Source organism: Cygnus olor, chromosome 17 (assembly GCF_009769625.2).
Source record: "Cygnus olor isolate bCygOlo1 chromosome 17, bCygOlo1.pri.v2, whole genome shotgun sequence".
Classification (NCBI taxonomy): Eukaryota; Metazoa; Chordata; class Aves; order Anseriformes; family Anatidae; genus Cygnus; species Cygnus olor.
In genome coordinates, this window is record NC_049185.1 from 6,373,615 (window position 1) to 6,399,337 (window position 25,723).

The following is a 25,723-nucleotide window of genomic DNA, read 5'->3' on the forward strand; positions in this document are numbered from 1 at the left end:
TGTTCTTTGCCAGAGGCGTTCTTATATGAGTAAGGAATGGTCCCAGGGGATAAGGGGACGCAATTAGCAGCCAGTTTGAGAGACGTGTAACGGGTGCACCCCGACTCCCCCCGCCTCACAGACCCGCTCTGAGCCTGGGCCCCCGCTGGGTCCTAGTGCCCCCCCCCCCCCGCCTCGTGCCCCCTCCCCGTCCGGCCACGTGTCCGCGTGGCCCCTCCCCTCTATGAAGCCCCTCCCCCTCCCCGCTTAAAGGAGCCGTCACGGCGCCCTTTCCCCCCTCCCCCCCCCCTCCCGCCGCCCCTCAGCGCGGCGCCGCCATGGCGCTGGGAGCGGAGGCGGCCGCGGCTCCCCTCGGCGCCTTCCTGCGGGACTTCCCCGCGCCGCTGGGCCCGGGGGAGCCGCCGCCGTGGGGCGCGGCGGGGAGCGGCGCCCTGAGCCAGGCCGAGGCGCCGGGGGCGCTGGCCGAGCTGGCGAGGAGCCTCCTGGGCGGCAGGTGAGGGCCGGGACCCGGCGGGGGGTCGGGGACGAGAAGGTTCCGGGCCCCGGGGGGCTGCCCCCGGCCGCGGGCCCTGCGCGGGTCCTGCCCGGCGGGGTCACGGGGAGACCCGGGGAGAGGCGGCGGGAAGCCTCGGGAGAGGGCTGTATTCGTGAGGGGTGCGGGGGGGGGCTGCGTTGGCTGATAGTTAGAGGAATGCCACGAGGTAAGGCTTGTCTGCAGTCTCCAGCTACGCTGTGGTGGTTTTATGGACGTTCAGTAGGTTTTGTTGTCGTTGAAGGTGCAGGTGATCTTCAGGTTCTTAAATTGCCTTAAAAAATCAAGTCGCTTCTGTGCATGTCAATGCTCCAGGCATAACATTAATTACATGGCGTTCGTCACTTAATTATGCGGTGTGCCTAGACCTAAAGATGAGAAATGCGTTAAAAAGTGCATTTTTAGGTTGTAAAACCCAAGTGATCTGTCTCTTACTTGAGCTCTGACTAAACTGCTCCCAAACAAAACGCAGCTGTTGTGTTCCTAAAAGAGCCTGCACACGCATCGTGTGCGCTGAGGTTTTGAGCTCTCTGGAGCTAGAGAGGTTCTGGGTGAGTGCTTTAAAGAACAGCGATGCCAGGCTTGAACACACACTTATGTGGAAACCCACCTGCCACGTGGACCAAGGTGATACTTTCCAAAGTTATTTTAGAGGAAGGCATGAAGCTGTAGAGGTACAGGATAGATTCTTCAAACTGTAGTGATTTTTAAAATAGCATTTATGAGTTACCCACCTGTAATATTCCATTGTTCTCTGGCATGCACGTTAACAAGTTAACATTGCTTTTGCAATGCTTTCATCTCACCTGTCACTTCTGGTGTTTACCCAGAAAGGGGCCTGCCCTGTCAGAAGCTGCATTTTTCACATACCTGCCCTGCAGCCAGTTCTGATTAGACAGCCTGCTTTGTGGGGCTTCTGAATTCCTAAGCTGGAAAAAAAAATACAAACAAAGGGGAAGGCAGCAAAAGAAAGCAACCCAGAGTAAAAATGCAAAAATCTACTTTATGGTTCTTTTCACAAACTGGACTTGGAAAACAGCAGTATGTCAGGTTAGTGTTTTCACGTTTTCTTGGCTGCCAGTAGGCAAAACAGAATCAGCCATTTGTGCAGCTATGTGCTTGGCCATAGTACAGCATGCATGAAGTGTCCAATGTAGGCATCCCAACAGGGTTGCAGCTCAGTTCTGGACTTCTGATGCAGACAGAGCTTGTCTTACAATCGCAGAAAGGCTGCAGTGTCATCCTGGGTCAACTAAGTTCTTGTACGTGGAGGAAGAGCATGGTAGAGACCAAGGCCAAGACAGGAATGTAGTAATTTGGAAGTGCAGACCCTCTTATAATTCACGTAACTAAGAACCAAAACTGAAGTCTGTGACTGTGTGAGAAATTGCCAAATGTCAACTCAAATGCAGCTTAAGGCTAAATAAACTTTGCAGTTAATCTGACTCCCCCAAATCTTTGACAAAAAGATAGGTGAGGAAATGTAAACAAATAGGAGAAAGAAGATTGCTAAAAGTTTTAAGAAAAGAAAGAAAAAAAAAAGGGGGGGGGGGTGGATGCCTTAGGGGAGGCATTTAAATGTTTGTGTAAAACTTGTTAAAGATGCACAGGTGATGCCAGATTAGGAAGCAAGTTCCAAAGAGGTCACTGTAGGTTAGGCCCAGGGTTGTGCTGTTGCAGGCTATCATGGTAATGTCCCTAACCCACAGATGGCAGCTCAGTGGAAAACATGCATGCTGAGATACTTCAGCATCAATATCACGAGGTCTCTCATACTGCAGATGCTGTTAGGTGTACCTTGCCGACTTCTTGCATTGAAGCTTGTTCTGAATTTGCTCAGTTTGAGAGTTCTGTAACACTCCAGCATTGCAGAATGTATTTTATGTGATGATTAGTAATGATGAAGGATTTGTCTATAGATCAGTGTTACTGGGAGTTGAGTTTGGTGCACAGTTCTGCTGTTTATTTCTGCATTGTCAGATACTTCGTTCACACCCGCACGGATGTGTGGAGTATACCTTGAGCGGCCCAAGCTAATAACGGTCCGGCAATATCCTTAGCTTGTGAGACAGCATGTGGTGATGTTTAGCTCATCTTCTTGTTGCTCAGAGGCATAAACCTTTGTGTCTTTACAAGGAGAAACATTCTTCCTCGGCCACCGATCAGGATTGCATATGAGAAGAGAACAGGGTAAGGAATAACAGTTGTGTCCAACGACAGGTTTCTGAACGCTGTTATTCCTCTAAGGCTGCACATGACACTTGTGTGGAAGGAGTTGGATGTGTCCAACTAACCCCTTGGATGTCTTTACGAATCTAAAATGAGTTATTTTAACTACCTTCTGCAAATGTAGCTAGCACTCTGAGACAGCCACGTTTCTTCCTCACAGGGCTTGGGTTAAATTGCCAATACAGTGAAGCTTTGCAGATGCTTCTACTTTGAATAATTGATTTAAATCAATGGAACTGCCTGCCTTGTATAGAATTAAATACTTGCATAAAACTCTGAAGAATTGGGGCAGGATTAAGTAATCTTGCTTTGCAGAATTTTAATTAACACACTTTTGGATAAGAGCTGTGTTTTACAACAATCTGAAAATGGATCAACATGAGTGAAAAGTCCATTAATTATTTCCAAAACTTCAGAAATTAACCTGAAATTTTACTTTTACTGAAACAGAACACAAGGTGAAGTCAGAGCTCCAATACAGAAGTTTCTTCTTTGCCTTGATAGGAGCCGAAACTTGTAACACCATCCTGTCACATAGCCAAAGAACAATATGAAATTCCAGCAGGCTTCCTGTTTGAGGAGACTTTACTACAATAACAGTTGTGAGCTCTGGCTTCCTGTTGTGACCCCTCCCAAACGAGTGTTTCATCTCTTAGTTGCCTCAGCATCCTGTTTTGTGTCTTTGTTTTACACTGTAATGCTTGCACCCAAGGTGTTGCCCTGGTGTCTTTATTTTCAGCATTTCCCTGCTTTTAGAATAGTTAATTTTGCTATTCTGATGGTTTTTTATGTGATGTTCACATGGAGTGGGATTGGGACAGGACTTACCTTGCCTCTGGTTTGTCCAGTCTCTTCTAAAAACTCCCTTTAGTGCCATCCTCTCTGGAAACCACTAATAACCCAGCTACCATGACCTCTGCTTGTAAAAAGTTGCCTAAAATTTTCTTCCTTACTCCTAATTTTTCCATTTAGCATATGTTACTGTAATGCACCAATACTTCTCTTTGCTAGAAACGTTTTTACAGTGTCAGTGATCTGTTTGTTTCAGGAAAGTGAATTTCATCTGCCAATGCCTCCAAACAAACTTCCTGCTTTTTTGGGACCGGTTGTGCTTGGTGGTGGAAGGGTACATGCATCAGCCTTCGTGAAAGAGAAGGCCATTCCTGCCAGAGTTCTCATTAGCTTATGATTAATCATGTTAGAATTGGAAGCCTTGATAAAGTTAATGCACAAGAAGAATGTAGCACTTTTGCTGTTTACTAGTTAATTTAGTCAATGATTAACAAATTGACTCTGGTAATTTTGGGTGATGGTCAAAACCAGCTTGATTTGTTGCAGCCGGTTTGCCCACTGCTGCTTCAGAAGCTCCTGTCAGGCTGTATGTCATCCTGCCAGGAAAGATGTGGAGCTCACGCTGGATGTGTGTATGCATAATAACATTTTTGGCAGTTCTGACCTGCCTCCAACAATATATAGAGGCTGGACAAACTCTTAATTTTGTGCCCAGTAAATTGGCTTTCAGAATACAGTTCTTAATTTAAAACTGACAAGGAGATTTCCCTGTTAGAAGATACTCTCAGTAGTAATTTTGCAAAAAAGAAAATTAAAAAAAATACCTTGCCTTCAAAAAGAAAGCATGTGTATGGGGAAGTCTGCAATGCAATAGAGGAAAAAAACTTGAGTAAATGCTGAAGAAAAAAAAAGATCAAATCTATGATGATGAGGAAACTTTTTGGTGACTTGTGGGTGTTTAAATCAATTTGTTTTGCTCTGCTTGAAAAAGTGAAATTGTCTTTCCCTTGAACTTGCATGTTTGCTCATTGCTCATGCATTTTTATGTTATTTGTCTGGTTTTATTTTAATTCCATCAGTGTTCATCTACTAAAGACCTGGTGTCATTAACACAAGAAATGACTTCCCATTCATTTTGGGATTTCAGATGTTCTCTCATTGACAGGAGACAAAATTTTTATATATATATATATATATATATCCTGATACATAATCTGGGGGAGAGAAACAAAAGCAGCAGATGAGGGAGAAAACAGTGAATACAAGCAGCTCTTGTTTATTAGGAAACTTGTGACCTGGTATTATTTCAGCATCGTGAGTGACTTGGTAGAGAACTGCAAGCATCTGCAGACCTGCGTTAAAACAGCTTCGCTGATGTGGCTGCAGTGTTCTGCAAACACACACTGAGCCCACAGTGATGAGCTTCTGCTTTAGTGGCAAAGCTGTAGTGTATCTGCTTTTCTGGTGTTACAGACCCTGTGTAGCAAATAGGAGCAAGAATAAATCTTCCCTGTGCTCCTGCTACAACTGACTTAACTAGAAGTGTTTGTTAGCAGATACAGCATCTCTTCATCGCACAGCCTGTACATACCTGTCTCTATATGTCTGCGTGTGTATATAGCTATATATATGTAATACTCTGAAAGGGACAGAGAATTGTACGGTGGTGCCGTGGCAGCACTTTAATATCTCAAAAGAATGTCATGCAAATTTTTTTTTCTTTCAAAGGTGGCAGGTGATCATCCAACGTAGGCAGCACAGTTGGTAATTTCTTATGTTTGTCCTTGTACACCCAGAGACTTCCTGGCTTCGCCATGGAAGAGCGTGTGTTAGGGAGCATGAATTATTTTCCTTCCAAGAAAAGTAAATAATTCAGCAGGCTTTGTGTAAACATTGGGTGTTTGTTAGGTTCTCGTGGGGCTTCATACCACCCTCCACCAGGTTACACAGAGCTTGCTCCTCTGCTGGAAGTGCTTAAGAGCAGCTGTTTGGAGTCTGCCGCCTGTTGCAGTACTCCCCGCTTCCTCAAAGCTGCCGCAAGCTGTTGGCACAGCACAACAGAAAGCCTGTTGTGTTTTCAAGCCTTTGAAAGAAGCGCAGCCGTAGCTGAGGCTCTGGGTGAGATGGAGGGGCCTGACCCCTTGAAAATGCAGCTGTGTCCTGCAGGCTACTGAACGGGCTCACTTATATTGGTGGGGCAGAATGGAACTGGTTGCAACGTTCACTGCAGGTGTTCTGGGGTATTTGAAGACCCAAATAAAGTGATCTTACTAGGGTTCCTGGTTCCTGAAGAAGCCTGCGTGCGTTGTCTTTTATTTCCGAAGGACAATACGTATGGGTCAGAGACAGTTGCTTTTTTCATGTGATATAGAGAACTAAATTGTGCTGCAGTAGAGAAACAAAGTGAACGAGGAGAAAAGTAAGTTCACTTCTGTAACTCATGCCAAGCTGAGGCTATGCAAAATGTCATAATTGCTTTCTGCTTCCATGTGTAACTTTATTTTGGCTGGAAGGTATGGATATCGAGAGAAGCTTTGCAAACCTTCACATAGGTCCTTTTAACAGTACAGTATGTGTCTAGTTGGCCAGAATCTTTCAAGGAGGAGGATGGCATATAAATTTGTGTTATTTATTAGCAGAAGCATGACTTTACTCTTTAACCTAATGCTTTTATCTGTGCTCAAGTCTTTAAAACGAGGCTTATACTTTACCATGGAGTACCTGGAGGATACGAGCTCTCTGCCCCAGCCACTGGTGTTCTGACTTAAGCCTGTGTTGAAGCTACAATGCCTCATCTCCACTGTTACAACATGTATTATTTTTCTTTTACATTTTTGCTGTGGTCAAAACACACCCTTTTTGTTAACAAAGAGCCTGTAGCAAAGAAATTCTGAGGCTGTTTACTGCTAGCCTGTGTGGGCTGAGGCTAAGTAGTTAGCATTGCATGTGTCATAGAAATGGGGCTGACATGTTTCTTCTGGGACTCTTGCAGGAGAAGGTAATTTCCTTTCCATGTAACACACCCTGCCAGCTTCCCTCTTCCTCCCAACACCCCTGTTTTCCCACTTAGGAAGCAGTTACAGTATTTCTTCTGATTCATGAAAATTAAGTTATGCTTGGCTCAGCCCATCAGCAGGGAGTCTTGGGCTTCTTGGGCTAGGGTCATGTTTTTTAAACTTCTATTTTACCTCGTGTCAGTCTGTCAGAACCAGCTGCCCACCGTTCTTGCTGGCTGCGCAACAAAATCCCAGTAAGCAGCCATTTTCCTTCCTTGTTTGCATTTGTAAAACTTTAAAGGAGGATAGGGAGGAAATGCATAGGAAGCAAAGCTGAATGAAGCATATCAGTACTGAGGAATCTTGGATTTCCTTCTTAGGAACTGGGTGGCAACTGGACAAAGTTGAAGGATGTGACCTAATAACTTGTAAACCTGTTCCTAGTTACAAGCTTCCTGTAAGTAGAGGTTTATATGGGACTTGAGAATTATGGCATTTAGCACGATGCCTCTTGTTTAAGGTTCTTGCTAGGGACCTCGTTCAGCAAACTGGGGCTTTGGAAAGCAGAAGCCTACAAAGTGACAATCAGTTCTGGTGCTGAACTGGAAACCAAGGCTAGATTTGAATTTATTCTCCCATAGAGCAGAAGAGTTCTGTAGGTGGCTGAAGCTGTTGCTTTCTATGCATTTAAATGCATAGCTACTTCTCTTAATACTTTTGTCTCTGTTCTTGGAGCTGGAACCTGCTTTAACTAATGCTTCTGACTTACAGGAACATCATCTGTGCATCTGCTCACGTTTGTGTGGCTTATATTCTCATATTCGTTTCTTTTCCACCTATACTAGGGAAAACAGGACTTTGTTTGTTAGCCATCTCCATTTCAGACGTATTTCTTGCCTGACCTTTTAAAAGATTGTCTGTTGGTGTCATGGTGATTGTATTGCGTTGTTACTTTTAAGTGGGAAGGGAACTGACTGCTAAATGCATTAGTCTTTAAAGAAAAAAAAAGTCAAATAATGCCAATTTCTGGTTTCCTGTGATGATATGACTGCAGCTAGCGCTGAAAGGACTGCAAACACGTTGCCATCTATTTGAAGTACTGAAATGAGTCATTAAAGTAGGCCATCACCACTACCGAATGCGGAGCATAAAACACGCTTCTGTTAGCAGCCTGCTGACTAACACAATGCTTTTTGTTTGCTGCCACAGGAGGTAGTCGTACGTGGCTCTGAGGATATTACAAGGCCTCTCTTTCAGAAGCACAATGGTAAAATGCATTTCAGATTGTTGTCACTGGGATCTAGCGGCTCACAGTCTTCCCCTCCTCTCTTCTGTGCACACAAAACCAGTTATCTTTGTTCAGCCTTTTCAGAGACCATTTGCTTCCACCATTTCTTACTCTATAGCCTGCCAGTTTTATGCAGGAATTTTTAAATGTTTCCCTGCAAAACAGCTTGTCCTTGACTCGCTGCAGGTGCCTTAATGTGTTATTTGCTTTGGTTGCATAATTTGGTGCTTTGTGGGCATCAAACACTCCATGAACAACAGATAAAATTCTTTTTATGGATGTCCACGCTTATTCTTCATTGTGCTCATGGAAAACGTCTGGAATGTGTGTCGCATACTGTAATTGTTAGTGCCTGCCATGGGAATATAGCGAATATAAAAGACTCATTTTCTAGCAGTCCCATTTTAAAGTTGAATGGAGCTTATTTTTTCACAGATTCAGAAGCACTGTAACAAGCATGTGTTTCGATAAAGCAGATAGCTTGTGTAATACATTGAGTAAAAAGGAGAGTTTGTAGGTTGTGTAGTGTTACTGTCTTCTAGAAGCTCAGCTGAAAGCTTCAGTTGAATATCAGGTCTTGGAGTCTCTTCTTAGCCTAGTCCCCGGTGCCAACCCTTTGCGCTTTCTTCCCAGGCGATTTCTTTGGAGAACTTTCAGTCAGGAGAAACCGAGCGTGACGGGTTTGTGGGTTAGTACTGAGCATGACTTTTCTTGTGGAGGGAAGGGAATTGCAGTCCTAAGTAAACGTTTTGGAGATGCACGTGTGCCACAGTGCAGAGACACTGCCTGTGGTGAGACAGTTGGCTGCAAGTGAGCTGTGTTCTGTAGTGAATAGAAAGAAAATGTTGCATTCAGAGACTGGAATTGGAGGTAGCCATTCTCATCGGAGAGCTGAACGTACCATCTGTGGCTGAAGTGGGAGGCAACAGTTTGAAAACATGATTCATGTACTTCTCTGCATTCTTGAGAAAGCGCTTGTCTAAGTGAAGATCACACCGAACATTTGTATGAATAAATATCACACATATGGTTTCTTCTACAAGTTTACTAATAAAGTTGGAATTATTGATTGTGTTTAATGCTTTCTAATTCTGAGCTGAGGTCAGCAGTCATAAACAGTGAGGTTGTAGCTCAGTTTAAACTAATGGTAGTTTGTCTTTCCTTCCTTTTCTTACCAGCAGAGGTTTTTCACCACTTCTTGCAGCATCGTTGATCCATGCTGCAGTTGATGAAGTTCTCCGAACAGACTTGACTGAATTTAAGAAGCAAAGTGTGGAAACAGAGGGAGAAGGAGATGAGGAAAGGTTCACCTGTAAGTATACTTTTTCCTTCTGTGGTTTTTCCAGAGGCTGTCTGTTGGAAGACTTCAGTGTTTTGAAATGTTTCCCAGAATATTTGGTTAGGTGTGTTGCAAACAGTAGTGAACAGAACTTGATTTGCTCCTGCTGGGTATCTGTGGAATAAAAGGTAGCTGTGCGAATGTGGTGTCACGAGCCCCAGACTGATTACGTGGGTTGGTTTTCTGGAAAGGGAAGAGTGTTTCTCTTCCCAAAAATAATTAAGGACTGAGTATGTCCACAGTGCTTCCTGAACTGAACTAGTTAAGAACTTTTCCTCAGTGAACTACCACAACTTGCAACTGAAGTTGATAACCTTGTATTTTCTAAGTGCCCCGTCTCCTTTGGTAGACTGACTTTAGCTAGTTATACATTGATGTTGGCATCATCACAATTGCTATTGTGCAGCCATAGTAACACCTTAAATTCATCCATGTATTCCATGTTGCTTTTGTCTGATCTTGGAAACTAGATTTTGGGCCCTCCAGAACCTGAATATCTTAAAACTAAAGGTCTTTTTCTTGGCAAGTTTCTCAAGTCTCTGTGTTTTATCAATTATTCCCTCTTCTCTCCCTGCCCTCTCCCATGAAGATGGGATTATGAAGAATTTGAATCATGTATCTTTTACCTGAGGCTTGCATTTTCTCCCATCTGACTAAATCAGGGAGAGAACAGACTGTGGTGATTGAGTACTGCGTTTGAGCCTTCTCTAACAGATGGTCATATTGCATTTACACACTGAAGTACTTAACATTAGGCTTCACTAAACCTTCAGTCCCAATGACAAGAATGTAAATGGAGCAGGATGCAATTGAAGATTAAAAAATGGAGAAGAGAGATGTCTTTGACAACAAGTCTATCCTGTAAGGGGAAATCCTCGTCCTTACGTTGCCCTAGGATGACTTCAAAGGCAGTTCAGTGTGCCACAGAGGGTGCATCTCCAAACAGAGCTCTGGTAATGGCCAGGACACAACGCTTTTGAGAAGCCTGCTTCATTATGCATTTACAAACCTGAAACGGGGTGGGAAAACACAATTAAATCCTGCTGCACCCTGAATATTTCTTCCCTTGCCTGATGTTGTAGCCTTTCTATGTCTGGAGAGATTTAGCGAGTTTCTAGCACTGTGCATGAGAAGAGTTGGCTTCATATCAACTTGGCTGGGGTCTAAACAACACGCACTGTCTCTCTTCCTCCAGAGATTCCCAGGGAGAGCAGGATTGGGCTGGGGGCGGTGGGATCGCACCCTCTGCTGCCCCCCAGTGGGGCTGGACCCTCAGCATGCCTGACTGCCACCCATATGCTTGTGGGTATGTTCTGCAAGCCTTCAGAGATTCTCCTGGGTGCCTTTTATAATCACTTTGAGGTTAGTCTTACTGGCCCAGTATCTGTGCTCTGTGTTCTACGTGTTGGTCTGCGAGCAATCGCCCCAACTTCAGTGCTAAGCTCACCTGGAGGAGAGGATGCTGCCTGAGATGAGGAGCGGACAAAAGAAGAGCTTTGTGCAACTAAATCGTTGCAATTGTTAGAAAATAAAAAGGTAGTGCTAGTGCAGCAGTGCTAGAGCACACCTTTGGGCAGGGGAAACTGAAGGACATTGAAGTACTGATCTTCCATAAACAGAAGTTCTATATTGTGGTTGCAGCAACAACCATGAGGCACAGTAAGATCTTCCCTTGTCAAAAGTGATATAAAACTACCTTCTTTACTGTTCTCCTTACATCAGGGGGAATTGTGCACATTGTGACTATGTGCTTCAGTAGTGTGTCTTTTTTTGTACTACACAACCTATATAGGAAAATACGAAATAGCATATTGTAACCCACGTGTAATAATTCTGTAGTTTTTCAGCACAAATACTTCACAGAGCAGCTGGCAACTGGTCATCAGAGCATCTTGCATTCTGTTGAGCCTCATTATTGACTCCCATGTAATTATATTTGATGTGAACTGCAGCAGTAATACATTATTGCACATGTGAACTGGTGTGCATTTGTACAGCTAGGAAGAAAGATGTTTCTTGTGCTACAGCACACTATGGACTGTCTTCCTGCATTGCAGTAACAACTCTGGCAAAAAGCATTCTTGGAATGAAAGAGAAGTGACTATATATGAGTAAGGTATGTATGTGTACCTACATGAATACTACTGTTTGATGTGGTGCACCACAGAAAAATTTCTGGCATTAAGGTACTAAAGTCTATGTCAAATTTCACAAGCCTGGTATTTAAACAGCAGTATATGTTTGAATCTTCTGGTCAGTATTAGTATACTTCTGTAAATGTCTTGACTAATAGCTGTAGATAAGGCTGTTTAGGGTACTGTCCTATTGAATTATATTTGTATATGGGATGACTTAATATTTACAAGTTTTTATGCCAGCTCATATCTGTATATTGAGCAAATCAAAAGTAATTTTGGATAACATTTAGTGACTGCTAATCAAAGATCTGTGCTTAAACTTAAGCTTTCAATTCTCCAGGCTCAGAGATGCATCTGAAGATGGCCATCTAGCATTGCTGAGGAAAAGAAATGCTTGAGAGCTAGGAGTTATAAATTCTGAGGAAGCTTTAATGCTAGCAGTGTTAGTAGGAGTAAGGATAAAACAGAAATAGAAAAGATAGTTCATGCACTGCAGTTCTTCAGGAAATGCTTTAGTGGCCAGCATATTATTTTTGCTGTATAGGTGATCTTTGCAATGTTTTTTGGAGTTAGTTGATTTAGCATTGAGGCAGGGTTCATAAATAACAGAACTTCAAATTATTATCTATTCTGAGAGATGCTACATTGCAAAGCTAGATACAATGCCAAAAAACAAATCATTCAGTCTGATGAAGAATAAGTTTGGATTAATTGATCTTTGGGACCTATCCAGAAAAGGATTTGAGTGTCTGGCTGGAGCTTTTCACACTATGCTCAGTAGGTCTTTATGGTTCTGCTCTGTCATGACAAAGCAGGAAAGTTGCAGAGTTGTTCTTCTGTCTTTCTGTTCTTCTAGCTTTTACAGCCCTGTGTGTTTAAAAAGATAAGGACAACAGCTTAAAATTTGATTCTGTTCTGTCCAACTAAGAGTTGAGCTATTGACCTCAATAAAATATATTCTCAGACTTCCTTGATGCTTCAGTGGAAGTGGTTTAATAGGACATAACCTGACCCAAAGCCTGGCTAATATTTTTTCAACCCTTGTGTCGAAGAGAACAGCAATCTGTTATTGAGTTGGAATTTCTGCCCACTTGATCTTTTTTTTTTTTGTAGGGATGTACTCCTACCACTATACCTTGTGCATTTTACTTACATAATAATCACATTTATTTCTAGCTCGCCAGACTGATTTTTGGATCCATGTTATGATTGTTTTTTGATGTAGCTACCTATTTGATGAGCCTCTTTTTGAAAGACAACCAGTAAGTACAAGAAGCTTTTCTTGTCCTTAATGGTACCCTGTTCTCCGTTATTGCCACTTTCTTTCCACATGATTCTCAGGAGCCTATTTTAATTCTTGCAGCGCTTGTAAAGGTAGAGTGCTGGATATGGGTATGCAGCTGTAAGGAGAAAAACTTGAAGGAAAGATGGGGTAAATGATGAAACACAACTTACTGTTTTGTCTTTGTTCTGTCAGTGCTGGATGGAGAGTCACTGCAACGCTGCTTCTTTAACAAGCTTCGGGATGTCTGCTTTGAATGGCAGAAGCAGTTGCCACCACTGAGACCACTGAAGCGATTCCTGCTTGTTTCCATCCATGCCATCCGTAACATTCGACGGAAAATGGAGGACCGACATGTTTTGCTCCCGGAGTTCAATCAGCTCTTTGGTTTATCAGTAAGTCTGGACAAAACTGGGGAGGTCAATTTGTTAGCTTTTCAACGTTCCTATAAACTGAGTGATCTAGTGATGGATGATCTGGGAAATGGTAAGAATTTGTAGCCACAACATATATATCATGTCTGCTGAAGTAAGTGCTTACTGACCGCTTTTGCTAGGGGTTAACTAATGCCCTGAAAAAGAAAGATCTTGGGACATCGGGTTTCATGTTATAAGTGATGTAGAGAGATGGGAAGTTACCTATTGCTATGTTGCTGGAGTTGTAATGTTCTTGTGACTCAGGTAACTGATAGGTTTTAACTAAAAAAAAAAAAAAAAAAAGACTGGGAACAGAACAGCAGTTGAACAAGGACAAGTGCCAATGAATGAAGTGGCAGTGGAACTACATAACTAACTGCCTGCTGTTTCAATTCCAAAATATTCAAGGATATTAAATGACAAGCAACAAAGAAAAGTAATGCCCCTGTAAATTACCCATTTTATCCATTTAGCACATGGGTAAACTGATTTAAATTGCCTTTACCTATGCAACATCATATGGAAGAAAGCCCAGAATAGAGAACCTTTGCTTACTTGCTGGTACTGCTTTAGGAACTATTTTATTTTTAACACTTGTATTTCTTCTCCCTCCCTCCCCACAAAAGGATGACATCGATCGCGCTTACTTTGCGGTATTTGACGGCCATGGTGGAGTGGATGCTGCCAATTATTCAGCAACCCATTTACATGTAAATGTTGGGCTACATGAAGAGATTGTTAAGAATCCAGCAAAGGCCTTGAAATGCTCTTTCCAGAAGACAGATGAAATGTTTCTTTTCAAAGCCAAAAGAGAGGTGAGTGGGTAGAGATTAATTCCGTTGTATTTAAATAACGGCAAGAACTTTTGGACAACACGGTATTACCCAGAAAATTCTGGCAGTATAGCTTCTTTGAATTGCTGACTCCTTTATGAAATTATGCTACGTGAAAAGGTTTTATTTTGATCAAATTATTTCTTTCTTTGAGGAAAACCAAAATGACAGTGCTTGCAAGTTTGAGATGAGTGATTGAAAAGAAGTGTTATGTGGTTTAAGTGATCCTGACATACCAATTATTTGAGAGAACACTGCTGCCTCTTTGCCGGAATTAGTCTCCAGGTGTTCTGTTGTCCTACTCCCTACCTCCAAAAGAGGTTTCTGTTTTTCTGATATTGTGGTCACCATCTTCTTCTTCTTTCTTCATATCTTTAATGTCACAAGTGGTAGCAAGATGAAAATTTATTCTATAGTTATAAAAATGATCTAGAACAGACTCTTCAGTTCTTCAGTGTTATCCATCTGCTTTGAATCAAGTTGGTATGATGAATGTTCTTTCTTCAAATCTGTACAATGGAAGGATGGTTTATAGTAACAGTAATTGTAACAGTATTGTAAGACTGCTTGTAATGTGAACTCTTCTGTTATCTTTTGTTTAGCAGTAACTGATCAGTCTGGGAACTAAGACCAGAGAGGAAAGAACATAACAGTCGGTATCAGCTATCTGTATGCTAGAATAAATAGTTTATTTCAGATCTGTCTGATATCTTGTACCTTTTTCAGGTACTTGAGTTATGATCACAGGTCTACTGCACTGCATTTCAGTTTAATTAAGCTTAAGTTTGTAATTTTGCCAACAAGCAGAGCTTGTTGAATATTCACCTAACACGCCTGCTTTCTTCTGTAGAGGCTGCGGAGTGGTACAACAGGTGTATCTGCATTGATCGTAGGGAACAAGCTACACATAGCATGGCTAGGGGACTCGCAGGTAATGCTTGTCCAGCAAGGAAATGCCGTGACGTTAATGGAACCTCACAAACCAGAGAGAGAAGTAAGTCTTTTTGTGTGTGTGTTGTCAGAATATCTCTTGAAACCTTTTGGAATTGAGCCTGCTCAAATGTTTTGTGCTTTACATACTTCTGTGTAGTGTGGTAGGATTTACAGAATGACTTTTTTTTTCCATCCACTCCTGTGTTTTGAAAAGCTGTTTCCTACAAAGTACTAATAGTACTGGCAGGCTTGACTTCAGTTCCTACTCAGACTGTCTTTTCAAAATTTATAGTAATTAGAAAACTTTCACAGGATTTTTTTGTGAATGTGTAACTGCCTGTTATAAATGGACTTTGAGATTAATAGCTATTTAAAATGTTAACATAACTAGCACATAAGGCTTCCATAATATGCTATACCGTCATCCAAAAGCTAATGATAATCTGCTAGCCTAACCAGCTTAAAGTATATTGAAGTTCCTATATATTTTAAATAGCCAGAAATTTTATTACACAAAATTTGATGGGGATCCTGTGAGTTTAGATAGCATTGTGTGACCATCTGCCTTCATAGCATGAATATTTGTAGTAACTGAAGTAGTTAAAGTAGTATCAATGCAAACACACCATTGAATCGTGACATAGCCTAGCTGTCTTGTCTTTTATTCCAAATGTGTATATTTACCCAGCTGTATGGGATAGAAGAAAGTGACAGGAAGGGTACTCTTTCATATGGTACACGATGATACAGAAACTTAATATTTATGATTTTTTTTCTGGACAAGCTGTGACACGTTTGGGAAGTAGGTGGATTGTTTCCAGTAATTGTATTAAGTGCATGTTTCTGAAGTAGATTCTGATATGTATTTATTTGCTATATTCATGCTATAAATACAGAAGGTAAGGCAGTGCTTGGTTTTGGGTTTTGTCTTTTTTACTTGAATGGATAACAATAAGGTCAGTAAACCACAAGTAGACTCTCAGTATAAAATTTGTATTCTACTGTTTTTCAGGATGAGAGAGCACGTATTGAGGCTCTGGGTGGCTGTGTAACCTATATGGACTGCTGGCGGGTTAATGGTACTTTAGCTGTCTCCAGAGCAATTGGTAAGATTAAACCATCAGAATTAGTACAGTTCAGATTAAATTTGATCAAAATGCATCATCTGAGACTGTATGACTATAAATAACACTTTGCTCGGCATCAATCAAATAGTAAACCACTCTTACCATCTATCTTGCATGCTAGCCTTGACAGTTCAAATTTTATACTTCTAAGGCTTTTGCTCCTTGGAATGTCTCTGACACTGTGTTGTTCTCCAGTAGCTTAAACTTGGAGAATTTCACATGTAAAAGTGGAGAAAGTTAAAATAAATAAATAAATAAATAAATAAATTTATCTAGCTTTCTTTATGTTTGTGTCTAGATGTCTGTTGTGGTTTTTTGGTCAACTTTATCTTTCTCCTGACTGCAGCTCTTAAATCAGATTACCACATCCTCCTTCAAATAGCATATATCCATCAATGTAGGGCACTTCAATTGTAGTATTCCAGAATCTTATTAAACGAGGTTGCTTTGCTACTCACAAGATACGGCAAAAAGAGAACAAACCTTGGACAAGTACAGTAGATAACTGTAATATATGACTAGAAGCAAATCAGTATAAATTTGTATAATATTATTCGGATCAATAGCAACCCATATTTGATTACTGTGTCTACGAAACTGATGAACTAAGCACAACAAACAGATTCTTGTGGCATTTTGCTGTATATCTGGATAGCTAAGAAACATCTTATTTTCGTAGCATTCTGGAGGCTGTGCAAGAAGTGCGCTTGTAAAATGAAGACCTGAGTATCTCCTTCCATAAATGTATTTCAAAGAGAATAAACTTTGGAAGAATTTCCTTTGTTTCCCTGCAAAATTAGGAAGACGTGAATTAGAGTAACTCTTTAGAAATTACTGGATTTAGGTAGGCCCCAAGAGTTCTCAAAGGAAACAAAACCCTTCCATGCTTATTATTCCATCGCTTTTCACTACTCTGGTCCTGCATCAGGTATCTCTGGAATATGATCTATCTGTCCTTTAGGATGGTGGAAGCAGGTGTGGATGAAGAACCATTTACATTTGAAGTAACGAAGTCTTCGTTTTGATTGTTTGTCTTAGGTGATGTGTGTCAGAAACCCTACATCTCTGGTGATGCAGATGGAGATTCATTTGAGCTGACTGGTTCTGAAGATTACTTGCTCCTAGCCTGTGATGGATTCTTTGATGCTATCAAGCCATATGAGGTTGTAGACTTGGTCCTAGATCATTTAATGCAAACCAAAGGAGTGGGTCTCAAAGCGGCAGAAAGACTGGTGGCTGCTGCAAAGGAAAACGGATCCAATGACAACATCACTGTTTTAGTGGTGTTCTTGAGGGATCCACAGGACATCTTGGCAGACTGTCTCAGAGACACTAAGAGCCTTGGGGCTGGTGATGATGCTCAGGGCTCACCTTTTAATTTCCTCAGCTGTGAGGCAGCAGCCACACAGTGACAAAATCCACAACGTTCAAAAAAGTTCTGTTAAGGAACTGTTTTTTCCACTGAAGAAGCCTCTAATACAATAGGCAAAACATGTCAGGAAGAAATGACAAATGGACAAACATTTAACAAAAAGTCAAGACTCCTTTTACTGAGTTCCCATTTGTCTTTTCCTTCTCTTCCCCTCCCTTCAAAAACCACTGAGCAGACATGGAGATTGATAACAGCTATTTTGTCTCTGGGAGCAGAATTGTAAAGTGTGTCCCAGGGCTGCTGGTCATTTCCCTCTGCCCTGGAGGTAGTAAGAAACATATATATATATATATATATATATATATATATATATATATATATATAAGCTAGTGGGTGAGAATACCCATTTGTGAATTTTGAGTGAAAGTTTAAATTAGTGCTTAAGAAGAATACTATATGTTATATTTAATTGTGATGTTACTTTGGGAATTGGGAGGAGAGAAGCTGTCACTATCAAAGAAAAGCTTGTTACTGTGTGTGTGGTCTGTAGGAATGGGCTTGGTGCGTGAGAGAACTGGGTGACCAGAAGTAGCACACCATTGTGCTGTGTAAGTTACTTCTGTTTTGTACCAAAGATGATATTAAGAGAATGATGTGGCCTCTTTCTTCAGAGACATTTAATGTTGTCTGTATGGAGAGGGGAAAATAAAACTGAATGCTCCACCGAAAGAGCAAGAAAGCTAACTAGAAATATCCCAAGCAAGAATGGTAGAAAATCATCTGTTTTCTGGGATGCTCTGGTTTATAAACTGGAATCCAACATTTAACTGCACTGGATTATTTCTCTCTAACAAACACACTTCATTGGCTATCTGGCAACCTGAAAAGAAAGGACTGTTTTATAAGAGAGAGATCCTTACAGTGTGTATGCTCTAGCAGTTAAATATGCTCTATTTCTGCCACTCCTTTTTTGTGTGTGCGTACTATAACAAATGAGAATTTTATTTTAATTTTAAGTGTTTATTTGTTTACTGAACTTTATGGTTGGAGCAATTTTTTGCAGTGTTACTTTATTTTATTGTGGTTTTTATTTAAAGTAGAAGTTTAAAGTGGCTGTATCTTTATTACCTGGTTTTAAAAACTGACTACCCTCAAGTGCCTTAAATATTTCACCCAAGGATTGCTGGCTTCCTGTCATATGCTGGTGAGCCAGCTTATAGTGTTTTTAAAATGTGACTTTTCTATTTCATTAATATTAATGCGTAATGCACTTAACTCTTTCACTTCTGTGAATAGTGGGAACTAGTTTTCAAGAAAACATCTCGTTCATTGTTGCCAAGTTGGGTGGCTTATAGTAAAAGCCTCACAATGCTTACTGTGATTTTCCCCTGCCACATGCAAGAAGCCCTAGCTAGTTGATCATAAAGTAACAATCTGATTTATCACAACTTTCATTTAAAAATAAATACACTTCCAACCTTCACAAGAAAATTTAATTACACAAACTAGAAACATTTTAGTAATCGTTTTTGATTAATATATGGTTGATTTGACCATATTTTGTAAATTTTCAGGGTCTAAACTTTCTAAGGAGATGTGAATCTAAGGTAAGGATGGAAGAGTCTTAATGAATGTGTATTTTGTTTTGCAACTGTTAGATCCATTACATGCTAGAGCCCCTGGCTGTGTTTTATCCTGCTTTGCTAGCCTGGCTAGCAGAACTCAACAAGATCTGAAGGCTCAATGGCAAATGTGTTAGTAATTTCTGCATCTAAACAAGAAATGTTTTACATCTGGCAGCAAGATTGTATGCCTAATTTAGAAGCACATGGCATTGCAATATGTCAGTCCTGTTGATCAAAATGTGTTGAAATGTAGTGTTGCTTAGGGAGGTAGAAGAGTTGAGACAACTAAACAAAGGCAAGAACAGCAGTGTGCTCATGTCCATACTGTCTCTGAACCGTCAGCTGGTGTGGGCAGCGCAGTTACCCGGGTGACTTGAGCCTTTTGCCAGATTATTGTGGGTGGTGATCTTACAATTTAATGCAGCGTCCCTTCTGTGAGCTACCATCTCATTGCATAGCAACCCAGACAATGACTTTGTTGTTTTGCTGAACAACAGTTGCTTTTCCACTGAGAAGGTTGTAACCACTTTTCCATCCTATGTTTTACTGTCCTAAACTACGTGGTGAAAGCTTTCTATGAGGGTAACCTGGTAGGGTAGGTGTTAATTTTTGCAGTGAACCTACTTCAGTTAAAGAAGCCTTCAGTCCTGCATAATAATCCCTTTGGATTAATCTCCCATTACTATGATTTCTAACCCAGATATTCAGAGTCGTGCTAAATTCTGATGACCACTAGTGCCTCTTGGTGTCTTGGAAATAGAGTTCTCATTGTTAGCATAGTAAGATTCATACAGAATTGTTTGATTTGACAGCTATCTGAGGTTTATCAGGAGAGGGGGAAGCTATTGTATTCATGAAGGGAGGTATGTAATGTCAGTAAGTTCATAGTATAGTTTAGTTTCTGAAATTTGCCAAGTTTCCTGAAGTATGGAAGGAACTGAACAAGTCAAATTCTTTGTAATAAGCCTTTTATTTTAATCTCTTTGGGCAGATTTGCAATACAGAAGAAACAGTCTTTCAATGTGGGCTTACAGCCATGTGAGAATGTCCTATCAAATTTGGAATTATTTTTTTTAATGGGATAAAAGTAAAATACACCTTTACAAAGCTATCTGTGGTAATCATAATCTTAATTCTTAAGCTTAGAATGCAGAATTTCTCCTCTAAAGCACAGAAGTTGTTTTCGTTCTGAATAACCAAGTACATCATTTCTTTGATCCTTGTGAGCAGGAATAACCTTTGCAAATTAGTACAGATTTTAGAAGGGGTAGAAAGTATTTCTCCAATTTTCAGTGACTTCTTACTAGCTTTAAAAAGACTGGTCAGATCTGTAGGAGATGTAACCAGGGTGAAAATAGCAGTTTGTATCTTACCAGTGGAATAAATAAGTCTTAGCATGTCATCTGCAGTAAAATTTGATTTAATATACTATTTGGGGGGGAGAATTGCTTTTGGAGATGTCTTATCTGTTCTTGACAGTCTGATTAAAAACTATGGAAATTTTTTTATAACTGAAAAAATATTTCAAAGTTTTGACTTGTAAATCAGTAAGGAAAGTATGAGAAAGGACACAACTATAGATTTTGGAAGAGAGCTTTCAAAATGTTATTGAAAATCACAATGGATGGTCTTACCCTCCTTGGGTTGGCATGAAAACTCCAATATTTGTTTCACTTGTGACATTATTATCACTTTTAGTAGCTAGCAGCTATAATGCATAATACTGTTAAAAGAAGCCTCACTAGTATGTGTGGTGAGGAGATGGGTAAGAGCTCTAGCAGAAGATTATGAAGTTGAACTAAATATTCCAAAATATGGAATGGTGCTATGTTTAGTATTTTAGTTTATTAATTTGCAGTACTAATCTGCTACGTTAGCTTTTCTTATCGTTCCTCTTAAAATTTCCTGGATTTCAGGTGTTGGGTGTTGTTTTCTTCTGTTCTCTCTCCCTTGGGTTTCAGCAGCATGTAGTTGTGGTGAGAGAATGATCTCATCTCTCCAGGCCTTCCCAGCATCATCTACATTATATTAAGACTTGTCTACCAGTGTTCAGTTGACTAATTTGCCTGTCTCCTTGTTATCTTTCTAATGGGCATGAGCCTTCATCAAAACCAATGCTTGAGCCTAGTAAAAATCTATGAAGCTGTAGAAGTTAGCTGAAGGATTCAAGACAAGCGTTCAATGAAAAATTATTTTCATATTTTACTAGACTTCAGTTAGATGTCTGTTGCTGTATTTTAGCACTCGGCACCAGAAAAATTACCTTTTAAAGGAGCCTGCGTTTTTGAAACATAGCATTGTTAAATTCTCACATTGTGCTTGATTGAAAACCAGCTTTAGTCATGCTGCTTAGTGGGTATACAACATCTCTTGTGGTTCTGGGTAATTCATACTTCTACCTTTCTTTCCTTCCTTGCCCCACCCTCTCCTGCAAAGAAATATGCCTAAGACAGTAAAGTCTTCTGGGTGTGACATAGATGAGATTACAGTTCTACAAATTAATTTTGTGTTTTTTTTTCCTAATACAGAGGATAGAAAGGCAGGAAAAATTTTAGAACAGAGGGAGATGAAGCAAAATCCACCCTCTAAGTGATGGAGGAGTGAAAGAGAGAGACAGGAGTGCATTTAAGTATTATTAATGCCTATTTTAAAAAGGAAGTGGGCTGGAAAATAGAGCTACAAATGTCAGTTCTTTGGAGTGAAATACCAGTGCTTGAAAGAATTAGAAACACACCCATTAAAAAGGCAACACTCAGATGCGGTAACTCTGTCTTCAAACAGCCACGGAAGGAATCACAATGAAAGCATCCTAGGTGACTTACGCTGACCCCTCGGCACTGTCTTGGATGTTAATGCTACTAAATGGATTTTTTTAAAACGTCTTTACGTGTAAGGGAGTGCTAAGAGGGAGCATTCGATATATGCAATCACTGGTCACTATGCAACTGCTGCCATGAGTAAATGCCATGAAGTGTGTTAATGAATTGGTGCTGCTGGTAAGCTCTCACGAGATGAGTAATTGGGCACAGAGTAGTTACATCAGAGCTGCCAGTTGAATAGTGTTAATCACAGTGATGACTTTAATAGCATTTAATAGACACTTATCTGAATTCAAAGTCAGATGAGATACTACTCTTTTTAAAAGCATTTCCAGTGCTATTAGCTTTCTGTCACGAAAAGCCACTAAAATTTTAATTTTTTTGTTGGATGTTGGGAAAAGTGCTTCTCTTGCTTTCTGTATTCTGGAGATAAGTTGGCTGTCTGCATTGGAGAGGCCATTCTCAGTTGATAGCTTAAAGCAGCTGTTTGGGGTTGAAACTTCCCTTCTAGCAGTCCTTTAAAAACAAGCAAAAATGTGCTTCCAGAACAAGTGGCTGAGGAGCATATGTGTTTCTAAATGGTGTTGCACAAAAAGCTGTAGCTTTAAGGAAACAGCAAATGCCCTCAATATGTAAAGGAGAGAATCAGTTAATTGAGGTGCTTAAAGCCTAAATTAAGATTGCACTCTTTGTATGATTACTTGGGTTCTTGTGGACGCAGACACTTAATGCATAGCACCAGATGTGGTATATTTCTGTTCTTAGAGTACTGAAGTAGCAAGCAAACGCTTTAGGGAGAAGGTGGGGGAAATGTTAGCCACAACAGAGCAGACTGCAGATGATTCATATGTAATTTATCTCTAGTTAAGCCTGAATTAAATTTCCCTACTTAGTTCTGTTACTGTCCCTTTTACAACTGGGCCTGTGCTGTCAGACAAAATCCTACTGGGAGGTAATGGTCTGTTCCCCTTTTTTGAGGAGCAAACAACTGATGGCTGGAACGTCTTTCAGGAAAGGTTGGAGAGGGAGAAAAAAGTTTTCAAATGAGTGCAAAACTTCCTAATCTATGCAAAGTTGCGTGTTCTCTCTAAAGGCATGTATAGCATGGCTGCAGTTGTGCTGGAAAGGGATTGATTTTCTGCCAAGCCTGTCATAACCTTTACAACTGACAGCACCAAAGCCACGAGGCTGGTCCTCCCTGCTTTCCTGAATCCTGCCACTAAAACAGCCGGCCCTGCTGAGTATTTGTTTTGTAGTGGTGACAGCTCTAAGAGCTAAGCCTGTCACTTTCTGCATACGTTTTGTTTGGTTTTAATATATTTAATGGATTTCACTTTATCCAAAGTTATTTTGATTTATTTCAGTCATCTCAGCTGGAAAGTAATCAAATGGAGGGAGACATGAGGGAGCGAATCTGCACACGTATCAGTCATAGACACTTCTTAAAATACCCTAAAATAAGCCGATAGGCTCTTGTCGTAACCTTATCTCTCCAAATAGAACAGGAAGCCGAAACCTTTCGAGAGAAAAATCACTTAAACCTTAATTTTGGTGTGACCCACCAGAGCCCGAACAGGCATGAGCCCTCCCCGCAAGCTGTTCAGTGCTGCCAGTTAATGTGTTTTCCAAGCTGTGCATGCTGCTGCTGGTGCACACAAAAATAAACAAAAGACAGCTGTGTTGGCAGCACAGAAATTTAGCAAGACACAGCTTTTGTCAAATAGAAGAGGACAAAATCAATAGGGAAAGAAATGTTTTCAAGCTTCTTGGAATGCAAACAATGGAATAAAAAAATGCATCCTAGAAGAGTTGGCAGTGTGCTGTCAGCTTAAAAACCACTGTTTTAAGCAAATAAATTTGGCTGCTTTGTAATGTTTGCTCTATTTTGTTAACAAACTCCTCTCAGTCAGGGTTTCATGTCTTGTTGATATGTGCTTTTTAGTCTGAAGAGAGAAGATACATTCAGCTCCTTAGAAAGTTAAATTTATGTGGGTTTTGTGACTGCTCTAGTTGAGAGAAAATTCTGTAATCATACTCTAAGCTATTAACCTGATTACTAATTCCCAGGAGATACTCATGTACCAAGCACTGAACTTACGAATGACTAAGTGGTTCTGGATATCCATGCACAAGAACATCAGTCTTTCCTAATCTAGTCGATCACTTCTTGGTTTGTTATCATTTGTGTGGCAGTACATTTGGCACATGAAGGGTTTGTCACCTTGGCAGATGGACCTGGAGGGTTTGATGATCACTCCCTGAAGGAAGTACTTATCCTTTTATCTAAGGAATGATTATACCTTTTGGATATCTAAGGCTAAAGAGATAATAGCTAGGAAACTAGGGAGATCTTAGAGGGACCTTCTCAGGACAATTAGATAATGTGGCTTCTCTTTTTCATGTTGCCTTTTCTAACTTTGTTAAAAGGCATTCTGCTTAATACTGGATGATTAATACTACTGTTGTGTTTTTTTTCTTCAGTGTGTTTGAAGGAATGTCGTGTTTAATAATAGCCAGATGTTAGTTTTGTTGAGGGTTAAAACTTTACACCTTTTTTTTTTGCCAATATAGCATTTCTTACTTCCTCTTCTTAAAGTCAGTCTTGCTCTCTCTTTTTATTCTCTTCCCAATTTTCTTTTTCTTCTACTTTTTATGACATTTTACACTGTCAGCCTCCTTCTGCTACCCCTGCCCCCACAAAAAAATCACTGCTTAAACAGTAAACCCTGTTGGCTATTAAGTCAGTTTAGTTGCCTCTGTATAATTCTAATTTCATCTGTGTTCATAGTGAAGTGGTCTGATCTTTGGAGGCCTGCAACACCAAGAGTGTAGGAAGTACCAGGTCAGCTAGGAAGATAAGAGACTAGAGCAACTGTTCTATTATTGGCATAGCCCAGTATTGGATGGTTAAGAAGAAAATCCTGTTACTTGCATGCTATTACATAGGAGTACTTGAGCTTTTTTCAGGTAAGAGTAGCTCTCACCGTGGATACTGGACTCAAGAAGTATTCTTGTCTCTATTTTCTTGTTCCTGCAGACTGTCTGTGCTTTCAAACATTTGCACTGTTTGCTGGGGGGGAGTGGGTGGGAAGGGGGAAGCTTTCTAAGTTTCGTCAGTGCTTCATTTCTCTCTCTTTCCTGCGCTAGTTGACTGAACAGACAGGCTGCAGCATACTGCGTGGCTAACCAGCCTCTCAGCCAGTGTACCTCTTCAATGTCTGCTCTATATAACAACTTCAGTCCTTTGCTTGTTTAGTGGTAAGTTAGACTTCTGTAACTACTCCTGCTGACATAAAAATGTGTCCTTATCAGTATTAAAATAGTCTAAGAGCAGAACTGTTGCTTTAGGCATATTTCTTGCCACTGTGTTGGCTAATAAACCTTGAATAAAAGTGAGAATGGCCAGTGACTTTGAAGTAGGAGCTGTTAGCCAAGTGTTGTAGAACTGTAGTCTTTATTTATTTTGTATGTTAATCTGCACTTGTGACTCTGAGCAGAAAAGCTGTAACACAGCAGGTTTTATAAGCTGTGGCTTAACCAGTTTCTAGTATCTTAAAACTCTTTATTTAAACTGACTGGTTCTGCTCACAGCTCAGAAACCTGTTGTCATTGATCATTACATGCTATGCATATTGTATGTTCATTTACATGGATTGTTCTAATAGTGCTTGTGTGTATTATCCTACATTACCATATTTTATATATATATATATGTATGTATGTATTGCATGAGGTTTAATTTTTTTTGTATTGTCACTTTTGTATTCACACGGTGCCTCATGTATCTATTTGCATATTGCAAGAAGTTGTTTCAAAGCAGTGACTGGAAACAAGTGGGGATAAGAATTCTTCACTGTAGGATCTGATGTTTCCGAAGTATTAATAAAGCATAGTGATTTGAAGTGTTGTTTGTTTCTTTTCTTCAATGTATTTATCTTTGTAATCCTTCAAGTACCTGGATCTGTTGCATTATCTTTGAGGGGGTTCCCTGTCATACTAATG

General features: G+C 40.5%; 1 protein-coding gene across 1 annotated transcript; it reads left to right on the plus strand.

Moving 5' to 3' along the window:
- The first annotated feature begins 297 nt into the window (after positions 1–297).
- Positions 298–25,618, plus strand: PPM1F (protein phosphatase, Mg2+/Mn2+ dependent 1F). Its single transcript, XM_040577589.1, has 8 exons — positions 298–493; positions 9,019–9,149; positions 12,792–12,991; positions 13,639–13,827; positions 14,696–14,839; positions 15,791–15,884; positions 16,944–17,068; positions 18,852–25,618. The coding sequence occupies exons 1-8, from the start codon at positions 318–320 to the stop codon at positions 18,903–18,905; spliced, it is 1,113 nt and encodes a 370-aa protein (XP_040433523.1). The 5' UTR covers positions 298–317; the 3' UTR covers positions 18,906–25,618.
- The last annotated feature ends 105 nt before the right edge of the window (positions 25,619–25,723 follow it).

Coding starts and splice junctions, on each gene's coding strand:
- PPM1F (XM_040577589.1), top strand. CDS start 318: ATGGCGCTGGGAGCGGAGGCGGCCGCGGCTCCCCTCGGCGCCTTCCTG. Junction 12,992..13,638: donor ATCAGCTCTTTGGTTTATCA/GTAAGTCTGGAC, acceptor TCCCCACAAAAG/GATGACATCGATCGCGCTTA. Junction 15,885..16,943: donor AGCTGTCTCCAGAGCAATTG/GTAAGATTAAAC, acceptor TGTTTGTCTTAG/GTGATGTGTGTCAGAAACCC.